The 21,052-nt window shown below is 38.9% G+C and overlaps 1 protein-coding gene across 3 annotated transcripts; it reads right to left on the bottom strand.

Annotated features, from left to right (window-relative positions):
• Positions 1–469: 469 nt before the first annotated feature.
• On the bottom strand, positions 470–20,980 carry SNAP23 (synaptosome associated protein 23). 3 transcript variants are annotated; one of them, XM_030275506.4, is made up of 9 exons: positions 20,071–20,560; positions 16,137–16,265; positions 12,325–12,430; positions 11,744–11,785; positions 10,463–10,511; positions 9,887–10,004; positions 6,411–6,563; positions 5,711–5,855; positions 470–3,223 (listed from the first exon to the last, which is right to left on the bottom strand). In XM_030275506.4, exons 3-9 carry the CDS (start codon positions 12,379–12,381, stop codon positions 3,158–3,160), a joined length of 630 nt encoding a protein of 209 aa, XP_030131366.1. In that variant the 5' UTR covers positions 12,382–12,430; positions 16,137–16,265; positions 20,071–20,560; the 3' UTR covers positions 470–3,157. The 3 variants fall into 3 exon arrangements, with proteins under 3 accessions (XP_030131366.1, XP_072786124.1, XP_030131367.1); XM_072930023.1 differs by lacking the exons at positions 16,137–16,265; positions 20,071–20,560 and adding an exon at positions 20,613–20,980; XM_030275507.4 differs by lacking the exon at positions 16,137–16,265.
• Positions 20,981–21,052: the final 72 nt, after the last annotated feature.

Here is a 21,052-nt window from a genome sequence, read left to right as displayed (position 1 = left end):
TCCCCCCGTTAAGAGTGTTTTGGGAATCTGAGGCTGTGGCATGAGAGAAAATACAATTTAAATTGCCTCACAAATGAAATTGCATTTGCAGTAGGTTAAATCATTTCATCTAGTGAACTAGTTATTTGCTAGGCATCTGCTACCAGTACTTAACTAGAAAGTTTTAACTTATTTTACTTTGTTCCTTTATCATCCTCCCATGTATGTCATGGTCTTTCAAAGAAGAAATGGACACAGTTCATAGTCTGCATTTAGGAGATGATTATGCAGGGATCAAAATCAGAGTGTTAAAGATCACAATATTCCTCTCCTCCCAACCACACCTATTCTTTTTTTAACACTGGGATTTCTGTGAAATAAAAATAGATGAGGAACTTCCTAGTTGCATAGTAGCAACTAGTTCTGCCAAGTTTTTCAAGGACAGGAAACTAAACAAAGACATTTCTAGAGCAAATCGTTTTAAAACACATTCAGTTATAAAAGTATGTATTTTTTGTGCACAATATATAGTTTAACAATCAAAAGCAGAAACTGTAAACCTTCATTCTTAATAGCATTTAGACATACAAAGATGTACAAGTGTCAATTTCATACCATAGATATGGAAATTAAGCATCTGTTCTATAGACAACAGTAAGACATCCAAGAAGCAAACTGCTTTTGACTAACATAAAGGCACCAACTCCTTCACAGATTTGGCTCTTGTTGCATCAGAAAATAGTATTGATACTCAGATAACACTCAAGAGTCTCAGAAATTATTTTGTGTGGTATTCACTGCAATATTACAGCTTTGATATACCAATCACAGCATTTTATCAGCCAACATGCTCATTTATTGTTAGAGATTAAGCAAGCCAAGGAAAAGAACTTGCAACAGCAAGGGAGAAGAACATAATGACATTTGTCCAAATGCTACAAAGCAGGCTTGCACTGTGTAAGCAGAATAAGGTAACCAGTTCAGTCTTCTGTTCCAGGAGACAATCATAATTAAATAACATATACTTTTGCTCTCACAACTAGCAGCAAATATTCCTTAAGTTAATCTGAAATTTTTAAGAAGGAAAAAAGGGCATACAAAGTCCCTATGCAGGTGGCTATTCGAAGTTTACTATGCAATGTTCTTAAAAGTACTTCTTTTCCATTTGCATTTTTAAGCATATTATCTTCATTTACTGATTGGGCAGCTAGTAAGCTTTTGAAATTCATTAGTATTCCAACAATTACTAGAAGCTAGAGAGAAGCCAACCCACACTATTCAAGTATCTAGTCCCCTAAAAATGACTATACTGTATTCACATAAGGCAAACTGCCACTGGCCTATTTTTACATGCAGCTGCCGCATCCTTTGGTCAGTTGTTTGGGTTTTTTTTTGTTTGGTTGGGTTTTTGTTTAGTGAGTTGTTGTGGGTTTTTGTGCGTGTGGTTGTTGGTTTTGGTTCTTTTTATTTTAACTATCAAGTTGTCCTGGGAGCCAACTGAAAATATACTGGGTAAGACTGACTGTGTTTATACTAAAAAGAAAATAGAACACTTAACAAACACTGCCCTGCATTTTAGTGGATTAGTGTCATCTCTGACTCTGGGATTTGGTATTAGTGGCTACAGGGCATTTGTGGACTGTCCTTCAAAAAACCACCCCATAATGCTATTATTTTTAATTATTCATCCAATCAATTTGGTTTGAAGATTTTTGCCATCCAACACTGAGTATCACAGGTTAGTCCAAAGCATAATTTTCAACTTTAAAACAGGCATAATATATTGCTGGGTGGAGTCAAAATAGTCTAAGTCACTTAGAATTTAATTATTATCAAGATTTCAAGAAAATATTTTTTTCTTTTTATATTACAGTAAAACCAAACTATTTTACTTCACAGGAGAGTGGTTTACTTCACCTGGTAAGGAACTCCTCTATTCTGCAACAGACTAAGAACACTTTATTTGCAAGCAACTTGGATATGTAGTATTTCCAATTGCCAGTTCCAACATCTGCAATAATAAACCAATCAGGATACTATTTAGAACTAGTTTATTTTGAACTAGCATACAGTTCATAAATAGCTACTGCTTCCTCCAGACTTGTGACAAAGAAATTTCACAATAAGCTTCTCTCACTTTGGTGGGTTTTAGAAGCATCCCCAAAGTAACTGCTGAGAGCAAACTCTGCACCAAATCTCAATCATTATTTTGCACTGGAGAAAGGATAATCTGAACTCCAGTGAAAACCGGCCAAAAGAGAATAAGATACGGGATGTAAGGAAACTGCATGCTTTTCTACTCAGTTTCTTCCAGTTCAGATGCCTCATTCAAACACTTAAAAGTTAGCTTTTAGACAAGGGGTGTAAAATTTCCATCAAATAAATACCTTAGGGAGATAGTTTTATCCTCTTCTACTTGTATGCATGGGGCTTAGATCAGATGTGTATATACACACAACAAATACTATCAGAACAATGCAGCATGATTAGTCATGGCCTCCAAACTGATGTCAATCTACAGTAAAGAAATGGAAACCTGTATATCCCTCTGGCTACCATTACCTTAAAGTTCATGTGGTTAGGAAGTGTTTTAAAGCCCTCAACCCACAAGCTGTAAGTAATGGGCCTCTTCAATTCTGTGATCCACAAATTCAACTCCAAACCAATCATGTTGTTTGGATTGTAAAACTATGGTTAGATGCTAGAGATACAAATTGGACAACATTCACCTAGTCCCTATTTTAGTGAAGACACTCAACTTATGAGGTATTTCAAACAGTGCAAAGTGCCCTCTCCAACTTTCCACAACTGTGAATTCAGGTTACCCTGCTTGTTCAACTTAAATAAAGGACTGAATCTCCAGTGCAGGGAAAAGAAAAAAAAGAAAAAAAAGGAAACTGGGAACAGGAATCAAACATGCAAGAAGATTCTCAAAGCCCTAACACTTTTAGCCCTGAGCAGTTTAAAGAAAGTTAAGGCAGATGAGTAGAAGGAAGTTGGCTGCTTTCTTGGAGTCAAGGCCATGTTTACGTGAAGCAATGAAAGAAAACTAATCCCTACAGAAGGGGTACTGCTTCATTTGTCCCAGCCCCTCTTATTTCAGAATAGAAGTTTCACAGATCCATGAATATGGTGGCTTGCAGCTGGAGAGACTGTCATTGAACAATGACAGCAGGCTTTAATTTTCAATTAGTTTCTTGGCTCTGATGTTCGCTTGCTCAATGCGGTCCCTGTTTGTATCAGCCTGAAAAAGAGAAATGCACAGGTCATTTGCAGACTGGATGAAAAACAATTTAAAAATTCAAACTGAGTGAACTTCTGAATCACAAGGTATCATCACTGTGGTAGAGAGAAGGGGAGCAACCTCTATGCTAGAAGTCATTTTTTTCCCCTAGACAGTATATGTTGTCAATTTTGACAGAAACAACCAAGAGAATAATGTTTTACTCTTTAGCTGGCTTTCAAAACACAGCAGCTTGCCTCAGCTGGTCAGTAAGCATGTTAACAAAACAAGGAAATAAAAATTCTCTCCCAGTGTTTAGACATCTCATGAACCTCTACAGAGCAACAAGATTGTTCTGAACTAGAAGTAATAGTCAAAACTAGGCCTATGGGCATGAAGTAAGATTTATTTTGCTTAGTGCAAATCCATAGTTTTCATTCACATCCCCTCCAATTTACTAGTGCTGTAACAATATGGTACTTTTAAAAGACGCATTAGATTTTATTATTGTTTAAAGCATCAAAAGTCAGGTCAGAGTATTTAGGTTGAACAAAGGCCAAAATACAGTTTTACTGAAAGGTATGATAAGGAGTTGTAAGTAATTCCCCAATTATGCAGTGTGCTGTGGGCAATGTGCAGGAAGTGTAATATGCACAAAACCAGCCTCTGCCCTCCCTTTAGGAGTGGAACTCCTAAAGAAGCTCAACCTGTGCCAAGTATTAGCTATTTCACACCCATGTCTTGAAATGGGCTGGGCAGAGCATACTTGCAGTTCAAGTCCTTCCCTCCCACTCCCTCCTTCCTGCCTTTTGGGTCAAAGGGAGGGGAGGGACAAAAACCTGCTATGGAAAAGGGAGACTCTAATCTGTTAACAACACTTTGGAAACACTAATCTAGTTACTAGATCATCTTCTAAGAAAAATCCAGTAATGTATGTTTCATTATGGGTTTCTTCAGACTAGGAGTTTTGCATAATACTACCAAAAGTCACCCAGTCAAGACGATTTCCCAGGTGACCCAGAATTCTTAAAAAATAGAAGAATCAATTATAGTCTGAAGTTAAGCTTAGTATTGCTCTTTGTTTCTTTACATGATATTGTTTGGAGATTCACAGACAACATTTGGTTTGGTTTCCATACTGTTCACTATATTTAAGAAGTTATCCGCATAAAAGTATTAATTTAACTATCCTGAGACAAGTTCCAGTCTCAAAGCCAGGAACTGAACTTTCATTTTTATTGTGGTCTGCAAAGTAATTCGAACTTGTATACACCATATTTTAATAATTAGTAAGACTTGATCAACAAGATTTATTCAAATCACTAAACCAAAAGAGCATCAGGCCAAAAGAGATGCTTGAATTTACTAGAAACACTATAATTAAAAACAGTAATTCCCACTTGCAGTTTATTTGACCAGGCATTTTTCAGTCTCCTTTATAAGTTATAAGGATTTCACACCTCATTTTAAACTCCAAGAAATTTTCTAGTGTACTTCAAACTGTCTGACTTTTTTAACATGGTAATCAGATGTGCAGTTTCAGGGAACAGTTAAGGCATCCTCCATATAATCGTGTTGATTTGCCTTATCAATGCTAAATTACTAGGCAAAATTGAGCTGCTGACACAGGTGTAACCAGCATTTTTGTCAAACCAGAGGAATTCTGTTCCTCTTGCTTTTAACCCTACTGCAACATTTGAGTGAGATTTTTAAAATCCCATTTTGTCTTAATACTATAATTTCACAGTAATCAGTGTTCACTTATACTTTTTGAAATCTCTAATATATGCTATTCATTAAAGGTTTTTCTTCCTTTCCTCAACCAGGATGCCTATAAAATAACTTCTACTCATTTCGGAATACGGACATTTCTAAAATAGACTTAGCATTCTCATTAAGCTGCCCTTTGAAAGAAGCCTCTCCAAAACATATTTATATTTGGTTAATTTGTTTGGAGACGTTGACACTTAAGTAATAAAATTATATATATAAAAATGGGAAGTTACAGTAACTAACTTAATGTGCAGACCATTTCCCCATGCACCTACAAACTCCATTATTCCAAAGTCTCCCCAGATCCAATATTAATTTGTCCACAGGAATTAGGGCAATGAATAATTTGTGTTTTACTTTACATTCATTATAGTGACTTACTAGGAATTCCAGAAAACCCTTGCTATTGTTAAAAATACCTATTCCCTACAAGAAAAAAGTTTCCTGCAAGCAACAATCCCCCAGGTATACCTCCAGTAAATGTTTGTACTTTTGATCCCATGAAGTTTATTAATTTTCAGAGTAAGTAGTAATCTGTGGTTCCCTGACACTCAAGCATCTGAATTCTAAGCTATATACCCCATATGTATCAAGGTGTATCTCTTGTTCAATAACTGCAACCTAGAGGATGGCATAACCTTACCACATATTTGCTGCAAATACAGTGAGAACATTCCTAATAACCTCTGAGTTACAACCTTTGAATTGAGAGCAGAGTACACCTTTGACATTTACCTTTATATTTATCCGGTCTATTTGCTTATTCTGGGCATCAATCTCATTGCCCATATCCAAAGCCATGTTTTTCAAATTCCCAAGAATGTTTCCAACTTGAGTAAGATTTTCATCCATTTCATCTTCTCTGGCATCATTGGTTATCCTGTTCAAATAATTAAGACCATGTTTCAAGAATCAAGAACTTGCTTTTATCTAGCATAGATTTACTCTAGTAGAACTTGACTGTTTGTTGCACTATGCATTCAAAGGTATGTTTTTCCCCTTTTAAAGCTCCCTGTATTTCAAGCAAGCATTCACCAAAAAAAAGTACTAAGCTAGCCACTACTACAAAAATAGCCTTAAAAATTAAAATAGTTACCTGAAGTTTAAGATGCGAGTTTCTCTCAAATATACTTTATGACAGTAATAGACCTTAATATTTTTAAGTCCCCTCAATAACCAAATATTAAGCCTTATAGTTCTCACATCCAGAAACAGACTGACCATACCACCACTACATAAAAAAAAAGTAGTGTAGGATGAGCACTACAATACTGAAGGTGTAGGTGTCTGCCATCTCCTCTCTAAGACACAACAATTCCTCCAAACAATAGTAAAATTTTCTATTTAGCAACTTGAGCTAAAATGCATCTGAAAGAAGCTGACAACTAGTAACAGGATTTGTGCATTTGAGATTGAGGCATATGAACTAGCAAACCTTGTAATATATCCACCACTTGGTCTTCCAGAAGTCTGAGGCTGCTGCTGATTTATGCTTCTTGGTTGCATGGATATCACGTGATCTGCTGAGTTCTCTGTTCCATCTCCCCAGGTCGCTCTGTATGCTTTGCTGGCCTCAAAGTTCTTGGTCCTATACCATAAAAATAAAAAAACTGAACCACTACATCAGAAATATGGCTTCCTGACTGAAATTCAGTATTAATCCAGAGTTTTCAGAAATATTTGTCTTGTGCCCAAAAGAGATTAAATTTGGTGCAGCTAAAACTTTGTCTGTATAATACAAGTTTTTGTATCTTGATAGTACAAACAGAACTGAGATACTCTAAGGACAGTAATTACTTTGGTCTTAAGCTTTAATAAAAGAACAGTAATTTGCTTAAAGCAATACTTGATCAGAGGACAGAAGTTTATGACAGTCACAGGAAAGCTTACCCTGTCATAAAATATTTGCACTTATAACAGGAATTATTCTAAAGACAAGATTAGTAACCTTTCAGCAAGAAAGGATGAATGCAAAAACTCCCTCAAACCTATACTATGCAAGAAAACCATCAATTGATACTATTTTTTTATCAAACATTAAAAAATTACTTGGCAGCAGAAGTTAGTATTTCTCATGTTAACTTTTATTATGAACAAACAGTAATCATGTTTAAGTAGCTCTTTCATTCTGCAATTTGATTGTACTAACTCCATTAAATCAATAAACCAACTCACCATTATACTTTTTCCATGTAATTCATAGGAGAAAAAAAATTAAGAAAGCATACTGACACAAAGCAATCTCAAGAATCACAGAGCCACAAAAGCATGAGGGGAAGAAGACCTAACAGGTTCTCATGAATCCTGATGAACTTATTTTGAGAATATTTTCATGTTCACCTTGTTTTATGGCATTTTCAGGTTTAAGATAGATAATCCAGACACTGCCATTTTTCTGCTTCTTTAGACACCTGTGAAGGGAAATCTGTAGTGTCTCAATACATCTAACTTTGCAAGTTAGTCAAACAGGCAGTCAATTTCTAGAGATATGGTAACTTTCAATAACCTGGATGTTATACATTTGAAGAGTTGTGAAATTAGCTGTAATGAACAAATATTCCCCTTCATTCTACTGGTGTTTATGTATTCAAGATGGGAAATTACTTCTTGTAGGATCTGACCTATGAGACATAATCTAGAATAAATACATTGAGAGAAAAAAAATAGAAAAATTTAGCCATTCATAATGGAAATATTGTACCCAAGGTACCCTGAAGAAACCTAAACTAGTAAACTCTAGCTCCTTGCACACACACAGGCCTAAAGATGGCTAAGTCTACTGCAACTAGATTGAGCGCTATTTTTAATCTCATTTATACTAAAGCCATAACCAGAAGAGATCTTTGTATGATTTGCTTCTGGAGGATCAAAGCTTTAGGTGCCAGAGGCAACTGTGAGGACTTTATTAACAAAAAAGAAGTGGCCTGAAGACTAGTTGCACCTGTGAAGTATACAGCCAGAAAGAATTATTGTTCAAAGTATGCACAGTTAAGAAGAAAAGTTCTCATCAGCTGCTTTTAAGAGCTGTTTTTGAAATTACTATACATTCACTTTTCTCAGGTTTCATTTCTGCAAAACTAAGGCAATTTACACAACCTGTCAAAGCAGCCATGGCTCAAGCAGCTGCTCACCACTTCCACAGCTAACAATGGACGTTTTCTATTCATGTCAGTATTACAAAACATCACAATCACAAGGAGAACCACATGCAGGCAGACATCATGCACATGCAAGCACAAATGCAAGAAACATCACTTCAGACAGCTGGTTAAATATGCATCTGCACTACTAACACTGACCTTGTCCTAAAATCCACTTTCACCAGTTTAAGTGAATACAGCTTCTTATCCTAGTCTTCATTTTTAGAAAGCAAGCATCAGTGTTAGGAGAGAATGGAGAAGAAAGTAGTAAAGATCAACAAAAAGGTAAATTGTTAATAGTACATAGATTGCATAACAAAACTGCCAGTATTTTTTGTTTTGACAAAGCTTTTAAAAATAATTTAAACCTAGGAGAAATTTAAAAAAACCCAGTAACTCAGCAAGTGTTCTGATTTAGCTTATTTAGCTTTATGCTTTTATGAAAAATATGAAAAGCTGTGGAGATAACTGGTTGACAAATAAATCTGACTCTGAAAAAAGGGTTGGTGTACCAGTAGACATATGAAAGACACTCACTCTTTCTTTGCTGCCCTCTGTTTACCCATTTATTTCCGTACATTACTTTCTGTTGGTACACAGCTTTCTGTTCTCATTATCTGTGTACTGGGGAGTGCCACAAGAGTTCACAAATTCTGAGCTTGCCCAGTGTCAAGAAGATGCTTAGTTTCAGTGAAATAAGACTATCAACTACAGAAAACAACAACTGAGTGTATCAAAATACTTAAAGTCCACCAGCTTGAGCCAACTAATATAGAGCAGTAAGCACACCTACCCAGAAGTCAGGACATCTGCATTTTCAGGGACTAAGGCACTAAGATTTTCAGCCTTAGAAGTCACATTCATATCTATCCTAAATGACCCTTAAAGTACTATTCTGTTGGCTTAGTAGACTCAGCTACTCCAAGGAATTTTTACCAAAACTTCTGCTACTTCTCCCTTGAATAATTGATTTTCCTCATGCCAAAGAGCAAAAAACAACAAATGCACACACTAGTCACTTCAGTCACCATGCTCAATTTATGCTTCTTTCATTTGGAAGGGCTATGATCACATGCAATAAACACAAACAATTTGGTACTTTACTGCTTAAAGCTAAAGCTAGGACACCATTAAAAATAATTCTGACATTGTTCAGGCTGTTTATTTGTTTAAAAGTACAAATCAAGTGCCATACTAAAGATTAGATTACTCAACTGTCTTAGATATGGCAGCCATAACACTGATGTTCTAAAGGTACTGTGAAGCAGGTCTGCAAGAATTTATGTAGTTACTAGTGAAACAATTAAAGCTTTAACACCACTGTCTGCTCTGTTCTCCTATTCGCACCTTCCCTAAAGCATGAATAAGTTGTCTTGCTTTTCAATTAGTACAAAAGTATTGTTGTGAAAAAATGATTTTTGGAATCAAATTTCTAACACACAGACACTTACATATAGCTATTTGCAGTCCAATTTGGTCTCATTTGCATGGACATTGATAGTCTGCTACTAAATAGAAGCCTTAAAGAGATTAGGACAACTGTGCAGGATGCAATATTTATAGTAAAAGGGGCACAATGTATGGTTAGATACAAGTAAGCTTCAGTTACTCTCATAGAATTTTAAAAGAAATGCAGCTCTGCAAACCAGATCAATCAACTTTGGCAGAGATTCAGCATTTTTTAATTAGCTCTTTTATTAGTTAATATTTCCTGGTACAGTAGATATTGGGAATACTCTAGACTCCAGGCCCAAGTACCAATATAACTGACCTGTTACAAGGACAGACACAGAGCCCACAACATTTGTTGAGCTCTGTCAGTGTCTTCTCAGCTTCTCTCATGTCCTTATTTATCTGGTCCATGCCTTCTTCTATACGATTTAGTTGTTCTAGAAGAGAAACAAGTAACCTGACTTAACATGGATTGGGGAAGGTGGGGAAAGTTAACATTTCTTTATAGCAGGAACAAGTTTCAGTTCTATCTTTATATGAAGACTCTTGACTTTTTTCTTTCTGCCTTCTAGGATTTTTTTTAAGAAAGATATTCAATGAGATGTTTTGGTTACTATTTTGCAAATATCTTCCCCATCTTTAGAGCAGCATTTCTGTTACTACTTTTAGAATAAATGAAGCTAGTTACATTCATACCATAGTGGAAAAAAAGCAGCTTCTGTAGCAGAGCTGTATTACATTGTAACTATAATTACCTCTCAACTACTTTAAAACCTCTTTTAAATACTATACTTTCAAATAAGCCTTTTGTTTCAGCAACAACTCTTCTATAACCATCCTTTTCTTACACTCATTACATTCTATTACTGATTTTTAGTGTTAGGGAAGAACTTACCTCCTTGCTCATCCAGCATGGTAATAGTTTTGATGCCAACATCCTGGGACTGCAGAAAGAAATTTAGTTGCAGATATAAAATGAGATTGCAGTGCAAAATCAGAAGGTCTGGATAGTAAATTTGATAATCCAACCAAGTTTATAATAAAACACTGCACTTGAAATAAGTTCTGTAGTAAAGCTATTAGAAGTCTCAAATTAGGGATTTCCATTAGTGTAGTTTTTATGGCATTTTTTGTTAGGTTTTTCTTATATTACAACAAGATGTTAAAATTTATTGCAATACTCAGATTGAACTGTGACAATGTCTAGCTAGAAAGTAAACCTAGCCATGCTTCATTTTGAGAACTAGCATTTGGTTCATTTATCCCTACATCCTTCAAAAGGGCTTACAAGGCCTTTAGTCCTGGGAGCCAGAATGAAAGCAAGCAATACAAAGCCTGCAAAACCTTTTCTAAGAATTTAGCAGTGAGGAATATACAACAGCAGAGCTCTCTGCTGGCTCAGTCTTGAATCTAGCATGCAAGTTGTACCCATGCTTTACTGTAAACTGGCAACACAGAATGAATCAGCAAACTATGACACCAAGAGAAATTATGCTGGCTCACGACATGTACTTAACACTTGTGCGTGAAGTATTCATCAGGCCACAGTGATTCAAACAACTCACTGATAACAGCAGCATCTTCAGCAAGCCAGAACTGTGCAGAGGAGTAGATTCCTCATACAACTTCACTTTGATAAACCCAAAATACAGATTTGTTTCAAATCACGTAAAAGGGTGTTAAGAGTTTTCTTATCAGTTAAAACTGATGAACACATTGTAAGATGATGTACGTAGAATTACTTAATTGAACAAGAGCAGTCATACTCTACTACCCCATCCAGCTGAGCCCTACTGTCCTCAGCAGTGAAACATTTCCACACTGTTCATAGACAAGTGAGCTGAAATACAGATGCAAGATGCCATGAAAGCAAATTTTGCAGCATCCAAAGACATAACTGACCATCAGAAGACTTTTTACAACTAATCTGTAGCATTTGGAGATCAGATCCTTTTGCTTAAAACAGGCAAAAAGGATATTGATTCTTATGTAATCTGACACAATGTGAAAATCATGAAGGTTATGTCATTCTAATGCTACTACTGAATTAAAGCAGTAGTAGCTAATGATGAAGCGTGTGTGTTTCTTGAGAAAGACAAAAGACTGTTTAAAATTACAGTTAACGTGCTGCTTTTTATACTTAATAAATCCAGAGAATTCAAAAGCTTTTTCTTACCTCAATGGCCAAGCCAAGAATCCTCCTTGTGCTTTCCAAAGACTAGAAAGAGAATTTTAAAATGAGTGCATTAATTACTTATATATACATCAGTGTCTGAAAGTCTTCTCTGCCAGTTCATTGTAGTAAGGCAGTACTATACAAAAGGTTCATCACCTTGTCTATATTTATTACATGCCACAACATGCTCATAGTGGCAGCACATTAATTTTTCTTGGTTTTTAGTCCTTGCTATTATTTTTATTATCCCATTGGAAAGTCTTATAAAAAATAACATTCAAAAGAATTTTAGTTAAATAAGAAAGACATGAAATATCAATATGATTAACAATGCTATAGGTAACCAAATTCTATCATACCAGTAATCAGGACTGAGTGATCAGCACTCAGTTAAGTAAGTGACTTTAAAATTCATTCTTATTTTTAGGAATAGTCTTCACTCCAGTATTCACCAGCTAAAGTGAAAATTTAAAACATCAGCTATAACCTTGCAGAATCATTATCCTGTCTTTGTTTTTAAAAGGTATTCTAATCTTGCCAGACAAACACTGTAATCCCAGATGTCTTCCTATAATATTTACCTCATCAGTGACCTGGTTGGCCCTCAGCTGAATTTCTTCAGGTGATAGCTCATCCATGATGAGGAAATACTACTTGTAAGTAACCACGTTAAAGAGAACCTTCCCCCTGTAGTAACAGATACCAAGTAAGCATCAGAATTATCCTTTCATCAGTATTTTGAGCTGAAAGAAATTTAAAGAATAAGAGCCTATACATTTTATTCTGCATAGTAAAACATCTCATTAGGACTAGAAGACACTAAAATAATCATTTAGCTGGTATGACCTAACTGAGGTGCTAAAGGAAATATAGGAAGAATCAGTATACGAAGCAGGTTTTTTTCCAATATTTGGCATCTTAAACAGTTTTGAAAAAAATTCTAAGGTTAGTTAGGTAAAAAAACAGGAAATAAGGTCTTAAAATAATAAACTTCTCCATGCTGGAAAAACACATCAGTTTGCCCAGTAATCTAGAAATAAATTAAGACATTTAAGTTATTAGTATAAGCTTTAAAAGTTCTTCCATTTCCATTACAGACAGAAAAAGGGGAAACATTTTCACAGATGAAACACCACCTCAAATGATCCCAAGTAATACTCTAGAAATGGTTGTTGTTATTGTATGCTGAATTTCTCAAATGCAAAAGGCTCCACAAAGGTTTTAACTGGTATGTCTGTAACTGTAGCAAACATTTTCTGATCTGCCTTGCCCATAAGAAGCACAGGGTCATAACTGAAGTCCCCAAACACCATGATATACCTTTTGCTAAAAACAGAAGATACTTATTTTGCCTAAAATACAAGATGAATTAGCAATCCCATCAATAAGTGTACTCCTATCAGAGACAGGTTTTTCAGAGCTAAGAGTCTGCATTTTTGTTGCAGGAATGATAATAAAGTCAGCACTCCCAGCAATGGGAAAACAGAACTCACAGGCTACACAAGAATTTAATAAAATAGCATATAAGCTGAGAAATAAGGATATTTTTCCCTCAAAAATTTTCCCCCTTAATTTTCAACTAATCCTTGATCTTTCACATGAGTAGCTTGCAATTAAGTTCATGTAACTCACGGATATAATTCCAAACATCCTGCTTGACTTGACTCATTTTCCTCTACAAGATCAGTATTTTAGAATTGTTCCTAGGAGGGTAAATTTATGCAGATTTGTCCAGCTGTTACCCAACAGCTCTTCACAGGAAGTTTGCATAACTAATGGTGAACTGAAATCAAGACACCTAAATCCATTACAGCTGAAGTTCTTCAAAATTGAAAGACTATTTCAGCAGGTTTGCTCTTCAGCACCTAGCATAGCCTGAGACTATGGCTCTAGGAGATTTCTCTAAAGTAGAGGTCAATGCATGTTAGTTTTTGATATCATGCAAAAAAAAAAAGAAAATCAAGAAATTCTCACAGAAGCCCTCAAAATAACTCCTTTCAGTAGTCCAATTTCAGTGTATTATCAGTGAATTATCTTTTCATTCACAGGCCCAAGCTCCTTTCATAAGGTTTATCTGAGACAGTCCCAGCTTTGAATTTGGGAATGCCCTTCAAGCTGATTTGCACACCTAAGGACCAGTAAACCTGGGACAGGAAGGAAAGTACCTATTTTCACTGAATTAGATTAAGCAACATCTCTGGGCAACCTGTTCTGGTGCTCAGTCACCTGCACAGTAAAGAAGCTTTCTCAGGTGGAAGTTCCTGTGCACCAGTTTCTGCCCTTTGCCTCTTGTCCTGTTGCTCGACATCACTGCACAGAGCCTGGGCTCCATCCTCTGACACCCTCCCTTGAGACACTGATAGACACTGATGAGATCTCCTCTCCGTTCTCTTCTCAAGGCTGAGCAGGCCCAGACTCCTCAGCCTTTGCTCATAAGAGATGCTCCAATCTCTTAATTATCTTTGTAGCCCTTTGCTGGCCCCACTCCAGGAGCTCCATGTCTCTCTTGTACTGAGGAGCCCAGAACTGGACACAGCACTGCACATACGCCCTCACCAGGGCTGAGCAGAGGGGCAGGATCACCTCCCTGGCCCTGCTGGCAATGCTCTTCCTGATGAACTCCAGGTTCCCACTGGCCTTCTCGGCCACAAGGCAACAAGGGCTCTGTTGTCCACTGGGACCCCCGGGTCCCTCCTGGCAGAGCTGCTCTCCAGCAGCCAGCCCCAGCCTGTGCTGGTGGCCTGGGGTTGTTCTTCCCAGGTGCAGGACCCTGCATTTGCCCTGGCTGGATTTCAGACAGTTCTTCCCTGCCCATCTCTCCAGCCTGTCGAGGGCCTTCTCAAGGGCTGCACAGCCCTCCGGGGTACCAGCCACTCCTCCCAGCTTTGTGTCACCAGCAAACCAGTTCCAACAGCTGACAGACAGGCTTTGTGCTCCCCTAGCTTGCTCACATCTTCCCGAGTAGTTCCAGCGTCAGCCAGCAAGAAGTTCTATAGAAATGCACAGCATTCCACTCACTTTTGCCCTAAATTAGTAGTATTTGGTATTGAAACTTATAAACTGACCTAACAATAAAGAAATACAGCTTCAAGATATGGAGGAAAAACCCTTCCAACACAGCGGGGAAAAAAGATTACTTCCAGGATTCTTCAAAGCTGAGTTATGCATGTGCATATCTTCTGATGCTCATATTTGGACACCTGTAGTGCTTTGCTTCTTGAGATGAAACCATAATTTAAAGTGATGGCTCATAATTGTGGGGATAAATTACCTGAATGAGTAAAACCATTCAGAACACTTAGTTAAGAGAAATATTCTGACAACCTTTCATCAAAGATAAAGGGTTCAGCTATTTGCTGATTTTTTCTGATAATTTCGAGGTCTTATGTCACTGAAAAGTGACGGAACATTTTTTTCTTTTTTTTTCTCTAGACTTCCCAGCAAGCTTACCCACCTTCACTTTTCAGACATTGCCATTAGAGTATGTAAAGCAAGACATATTAAGATTTTCTTATTAAGGCAGGCATAAGAAAGCATGCTCTTCAAATTAGTGATTATAACATCTGTTGAAAGTTGAATATCCAGGCCAAATGCATTAGACTCAAAAAACCCATAGTTTTATCCCTGTTAGTTTGCAGCATTGCTTTTGTAAGCACAGACACAACCTACACAGTAGCTCTGCAGAGGCAATTAGTGCCATAAGGCAGAATAGGAAAACACATTCTCTAGAGAATAAAAACTTCCCACCACACAGCAGTTTAAAAACATTAAAGAAAAATCACACAACACTAATTTAAAACAAACAAAACATTTCCAAAATAGTCTGTTTCCAAAGATGTAAATACACACACAATAGCTGCAGGCCTAATTGGAATAGTTGAACATAGCAGGTGCCTTTAATGAAAGATACCTCAAAAGAAATTTTAACAGTCCAGATGAGGCCATTTTTATTGAAATAACTCAGCTGTTCCAACAGAACACAGTATACATACATACCAAAAAGATACTTGTTTACCCATCTTTCTGCCTAAGAATCATAAAGATCCTAGAAAGTAGATCCTTTGAGGTATCTAGCTTCAATGTTAACGGTATATGACAAAATTACTTATAAGGCACTAAGATTACTCAATATAAGTCAAAATATACAGAGAGAAAAACTTGATATGGCTATGACAACATTTGCTAAGGCAAGCATTTATTTTAATACTGATGCTCAACGTCTATTTTCTTCGCCTTCCCACTGCTACCATTTAAAAAATCCTAGCCACAAAACAGCCAAAGTAAAAAATAAAAAAGACAGCAGCCTACAAAGATAATTCATAATTATAACAATATTCTGCTATTTTTAATTTTCTTTCTAGACGGGCAAGCTTTAAACAAGAATCAAACGTACCTTAAGACAAAGCAGTACTCCTTTAAGGAAGACTGTGATGTCAGCTTTGTTTACTTTCTTATATCAGTTTTCTGCAGTATTTGCTCAGTTCAACTCCCCTTCTGTCCCTTTCATAGGAAGGCCTGATACCTGCAGAGTATGCAAAATTAAACTTGCTACAAAAATACATTTTCTTGAGGTAACTGGGCTCATTAAACTTTTCTGCTAGGAAACAGATTACAACACATTCATTACTTTAACTATCACTGCCTTATAAAAAGGAAGGCCATTGAGAAATCAGAGCAGCAAGGAAATAAATGCAAATTTTTACTGCCATACTTTATTTGGGAGATTGTGCAAAATAGAAAGAGTTCTTTGAAATTCCAATTCCAGCCTAAAGCTTTGCATCTCTTCACAAGATTACTTATGTTGGGCTAAGCTATCCTGCAAGTTCATCACTATAATACATAACTATGACATTGCTGCCCAAGCCAGTTGAGGATGGATTAAGCTTAAACTACTTCTATCTCCTGGACAAGAGGAAACAAACTTATGTCTGCACAGCCTTTTTTCCACTTACTATGCATTTAGTCATGGCTCCAAAAACCCTGAAAGCCTTTCAATTCACTCTCCTATGTGAAGTTGTTAGGTTGGAGAGGACTGAAAAGACAAAGCAAATGTTATTGCAAAATAACAAGGGACACAACGAGCACTTTTGGGGTAATTTTATCATGATCCATTCAAAGCATCACTGGCTTAGAGATCTTGATTTTGTTAACCAACATTCAAAGAGCAGCTGAAGCATTTTAGTGGGTTCTTTGTCCAACTTGAAAAAGCTGGAAGGTGACAGACTGATGTGAGCTATGGCTAGGTCTCTATTAGCAGAAGGGTGATCCCGTGAGCCTACAGTGCAAATTTTGGCTTGGGAAAAGCACTGCTCACACCGCCACATTTGCGGTGGATCAATCCCAAGCACTTAGTTCTGTGACAACCCCAGCTACTGAACTGGGAGCTAAAATCTGGCAAGGCAGATCTTTCATAGTGTGAGAGGAGCAAATTCAGCGTTCGGAACACCCGTGGCAAACTGACTGACCATGTCCCCAGGTTTAAATACCAGCTTGTGATCAGAAGGCTACTGAAGTATCACTTCATGCAACAGCAGTTCACTGGCTGGCTGGTTTCCTGACAATAGGCACATTAAAAAGTGGGGAGGTAATAAAACATTTGAATGGAAAGACCCTCGACATTAAAGCATTGCTGTGTGCAGCCAGCAACATAACAATCTCTGCCACCTACCTTGCCAAAGCACACTGTAAAAAATTAACATGAAACCTTTTTTTGTGGTCTCTCTCATTGGCCTAAAATACTCCACTGCACCACTAATGGTTTTTCTTGCAAGTGTTTTCATTTGCATTCAGACTTACTTGCCAACTGGAAGCCAGCTATTTATACCAATACACTCAGTTTCCAATGCAAACAAATTTCAAAAGCCATTACAACAGTGACTTTGCACAGAATTTTCAAGTTTTCTTCAATACCAATAATCTTCTGGGACTTGTATATAAAAAGGCACATATATATATATATATAAGGCACTTCCATGGTAATGAAAGCTCTAGTAGGCAAGTTACATGACCTAAATATGCTTTTCTTCAGCACTCAGCTGAGAAGCAATTCTAACGCTTATTTTCTCTAAGAAAAAAGAAAACTTAATTCCTTGCTTTATGACAGTCACAGCACATTAAGGCTGTGCTGTCCAAAGTACTCAAAACCCTTACTGATATTTATAAATTTAAGTTAACTGCAGGGTGCCACAAGGCTTGATAAAGTGCTTGTTCAACTCCAATTACACTATCCACATTTGGACAGGGAGAGGCTAACAAAAGTGACAAGCTTCCTAAAGCCAGACAGGTCTACTTGCACCTGATTGATATTGTTTTGATTGCTGGCACTTTCATAAACCCACCCTGAATAGGATTTTTGTTCTGCATCTCTGGCTAACAAGCAGTAGTTTTGTACCTCTGATAGGCTGAATACCTTTCAGAATTTTGAATGCAATTCAGAAATGGCTATATCCATTACATTTGCTACAGACTATAGATTACTTCCTTAGGTCCTCTGTTTGCACCTATCCCCTTTGCCTGTGAAGTTATGCTTTTAATCAATATCACAAACTTCTCTTCCTCCTTCACTGATAACTTGTAAACTGGGGGGAAGAAGGAAACAGCCTATCCAGTGCATCTACAAGTAGGATTGAGAAATACAGTCTATGCCTTCTTACCACAAAGATAGGAACTAGCTGGTGGTACAACCCAGCTATTGCAGCAATTGACTGGAAGCCACTATGTCATGAGCTGCATTTTTAGCTGTCAGTAAATTGGTGCAGCCTCAGGTGATTCTGGATACTCTCAGTTCCTTCTCTTGTAAAGGGAGCTGTTGCCTTCCCCAAAAGATTGAAAAAATAATGAAACAATATTATTGGATATGTAAACGTTAAGTATTAATTTCCTGTGCATGCTTACAAAGATCAAAATTAGATTGTTTATTAGACAACTTTGTGTTTAGTGATGGAGGTTTTTTATTCTCTCAAATTCTTCATATCACTAATACAGAAAACTTGGGTTTTTTAAAATTCTTCCTTAACACAAACAACTACCCCACTTGCTAGTTAGGTGAAATTCAGCCCAGCTAATGCAGGGTGGCACAAGGTATCAGCACCAGAATGTACTCCTTCAGATGATTATGTCTACAAGATAAATGAATAAAGCATCTGTGGCCCTGGAGGAAGAGGCCAGGGCCCACGACCAAGACACTACTCGGCATGCTTCCTGCTTTCCCTTATCAGCTTCCTGAACACACTGCACAGAGGCGATAGCACAAAGAATAGGCGCTACCAATGCCACCTCTTCTGTGTGGTGTGTTCAGTTCTACACTCACATCAAGAACTCATTTTTTGCCCCTGAAAAAGCCTCATGAAACCTCCTCCAAATCAGAATCTGGTCAATAGAAATTCACAGCCAAACTTTGATCCATTTAATGACAGCAAGAGATTCCATTTCTCCTAAAGACACAAACTACTATATAATAACCTACTTCAAAAACTGCAGAGCAGGGGAGGGCAGGCACATAGACTAGCTACTAGACTGCCAGTAAGCAATTAGGTGCCCAATTAGATCAATCAAGCAAGCAATTGATAACAGAAGTAGCTTTTCCTTTGTCCCTAAACAGCTGTTCCCTCTACAGCACAGAATCATGTTTGTTTATGAAGGGGAAGTAAAACAGCACCCTTAGTTCTAAACACTGAGCATCCAGTACCCTTTCTAAGGGAACAAAAAAGAAAAGTTAGGCAAATAGAGAAGTTGCATAAAGAAATTTCCGAAGTTCCTTTAGGTTTACTTAGAGTGTCAAGTCATGTACTGACTTCACATTAAGTGAAACAGAAAGAGAAAAAAGGGGAAAAAAGCGAAAAATAAAGCTGACTCATTAGGAGCTTCCCAGAAGGACCAAGGGCATTGAGACGTACAAGTGAAAGAAGCACAAGAAGCACTTCGATTCTTATCGTTTACTACATTAACAGTACAGCATTTTACAGATTAGTCTTAAGGCAGCAGACACAACACATAAACTTAATAAGAAGCAACAAGAGGTGGGTTTTCTCTTGGACGCTATTAACAGCGCAATTCACGGGCCCTCGCCAAGCAATCAAACACCACCTGGACATGGCACTGCCGCCCCCGGTAGGGGCGAGCCACGAGGCCTCCCCGCACACAGCTGAGGCGGGGGCTCGGAGGGCCTGGGCCCGGATCCCCGGCCGCCCCACTACCAGCACAGCCGACACAGGACGGCAACCGCACCGGGCCAGGCCCGCCTCGCCCCACAGAGGCCCCCGGCAGCCGCAGGGCGCCAGGCGGCACGGAGGAGGACACGGACCGGAACAGACAGCCTGCCACCTTACCTGGGGCGCCGCAAGCTGCCAAAGCCCAGACCGTCACACACCCAGAGCTACAGCCACCGCCGCGCCCTCGCACCGGGCCGGGCCACCCCCTTAAGCTCGCATGTCCCGCCCGTCCCCGCCGCCGAGCGCCCGCCCCGCGCGTCACCACCGCCCCCGGAAGCGGCGGCGGCCCCGCCCCGCTCACCCGCCGCTCCCCGTGTGGCGGCGGAACGCGCCGGCCCCCGCGCCCTCACACGGCAGCGGGCGGGAACGCCGGCCTGCCCACCCCGGCATGGCGGCATCGGGGGCTGCCGTGCCTACTGCCCTGCCCCTCGAGGTGCGCGGTGTGCGGGTGTCAGTGCCGGCTGTGCAGTGCCCGCGGTCCGGCCGTGCCGACCGGAGCTGCGGCAGCAAGCAGTGCAGTCAAGAAGCGGCCTTATTTGTATCGGTGGGGTTTTTCTCCAGCTACTGCTCTCTGCTAGGACGATGAGTGTCAGCCCCCTTCTGTCACTGGTGGAGAGAAGGAGGGCAGAAAGGGAAGGCTGCTGTTCGCAATCACCGACCTCATCCTTTCCAGCTGAACCGCGCAGCCTTTCCTGAGGTATATTTCTTCTCAGGTGTGGATAAGTTCTCTGAGGTTGGTGTCACATCCCATACCTGCTGTAGGACTGTAAGCACTGTAAGCACAGCCGGTAGCTTTCACAGCATCAGGGCCTGCATCAGCTTACGTGACTCCTAAAGTCCCCTCTTCCAGTGAAACTGCTGCTGAGCTCTCACAGCTAGGTCTTGGTTTCCCTTGTCTCTCTCAGCATCTGGGGGGAATTTGGCCTCGTGAAAGGTCCCAGTGGAGTAAGGCTTACCGCACACTGCACAGCCCGCGCCCTTCCCCTCCTGCCTTAAGAACTGCCCCTGGAGCACATTTCCCAGGCGCAGCCGCCCTGCCCAGCGTCTCGCTGCTGAGATACCCGCCGTCTGCAGCGTCTGATTTGTAGAGCGGTAACAC

Source organism: Taeniopygia guttata, chromosome 5 (assembly GCF_048771995.1).
Source record: "Taeniopygia guttata chromosome 5, bTaeGut7.mat, whole genome shotgun sequence".
Lineage (NCBI taxonomy): Eukaryota > Metazoa > Chordata > Aves > Passeriformes > Estrildidae > Taeniopygia > Taeniopygia guttata.
This window is presented reverse-complemented; position numbering and strand designations above follow the sequence as displayed.

What these genes read in the sequence shown, in the direction of transcription:
- SNAP23 (XM_072930023.1), bottom strand. Translation starts at nt 12,381, where the DNA reads ATGGATGAGCTATCACCTGAAGAAATTCAGCTGAGGGCCAACCAGGTC. An exon ending in TGTGTCTGTCCTTGTAACAG is followed by an intron (nt 6,564 to 9,886) that starts GTCAGTTATATT and finishes TTTATGGTATAG; the next exon opens with GACCAAGAACTTTGAGGCCA. An exon ending in TAGACCGGATAAATATAAAG is followed by an intron (nt 3,224 to 5,710) that starts GTAAATGTCAAA and finishes TCTCTTTTTCAG; the next exon opens with GCTGATACAAACAGGGACCG.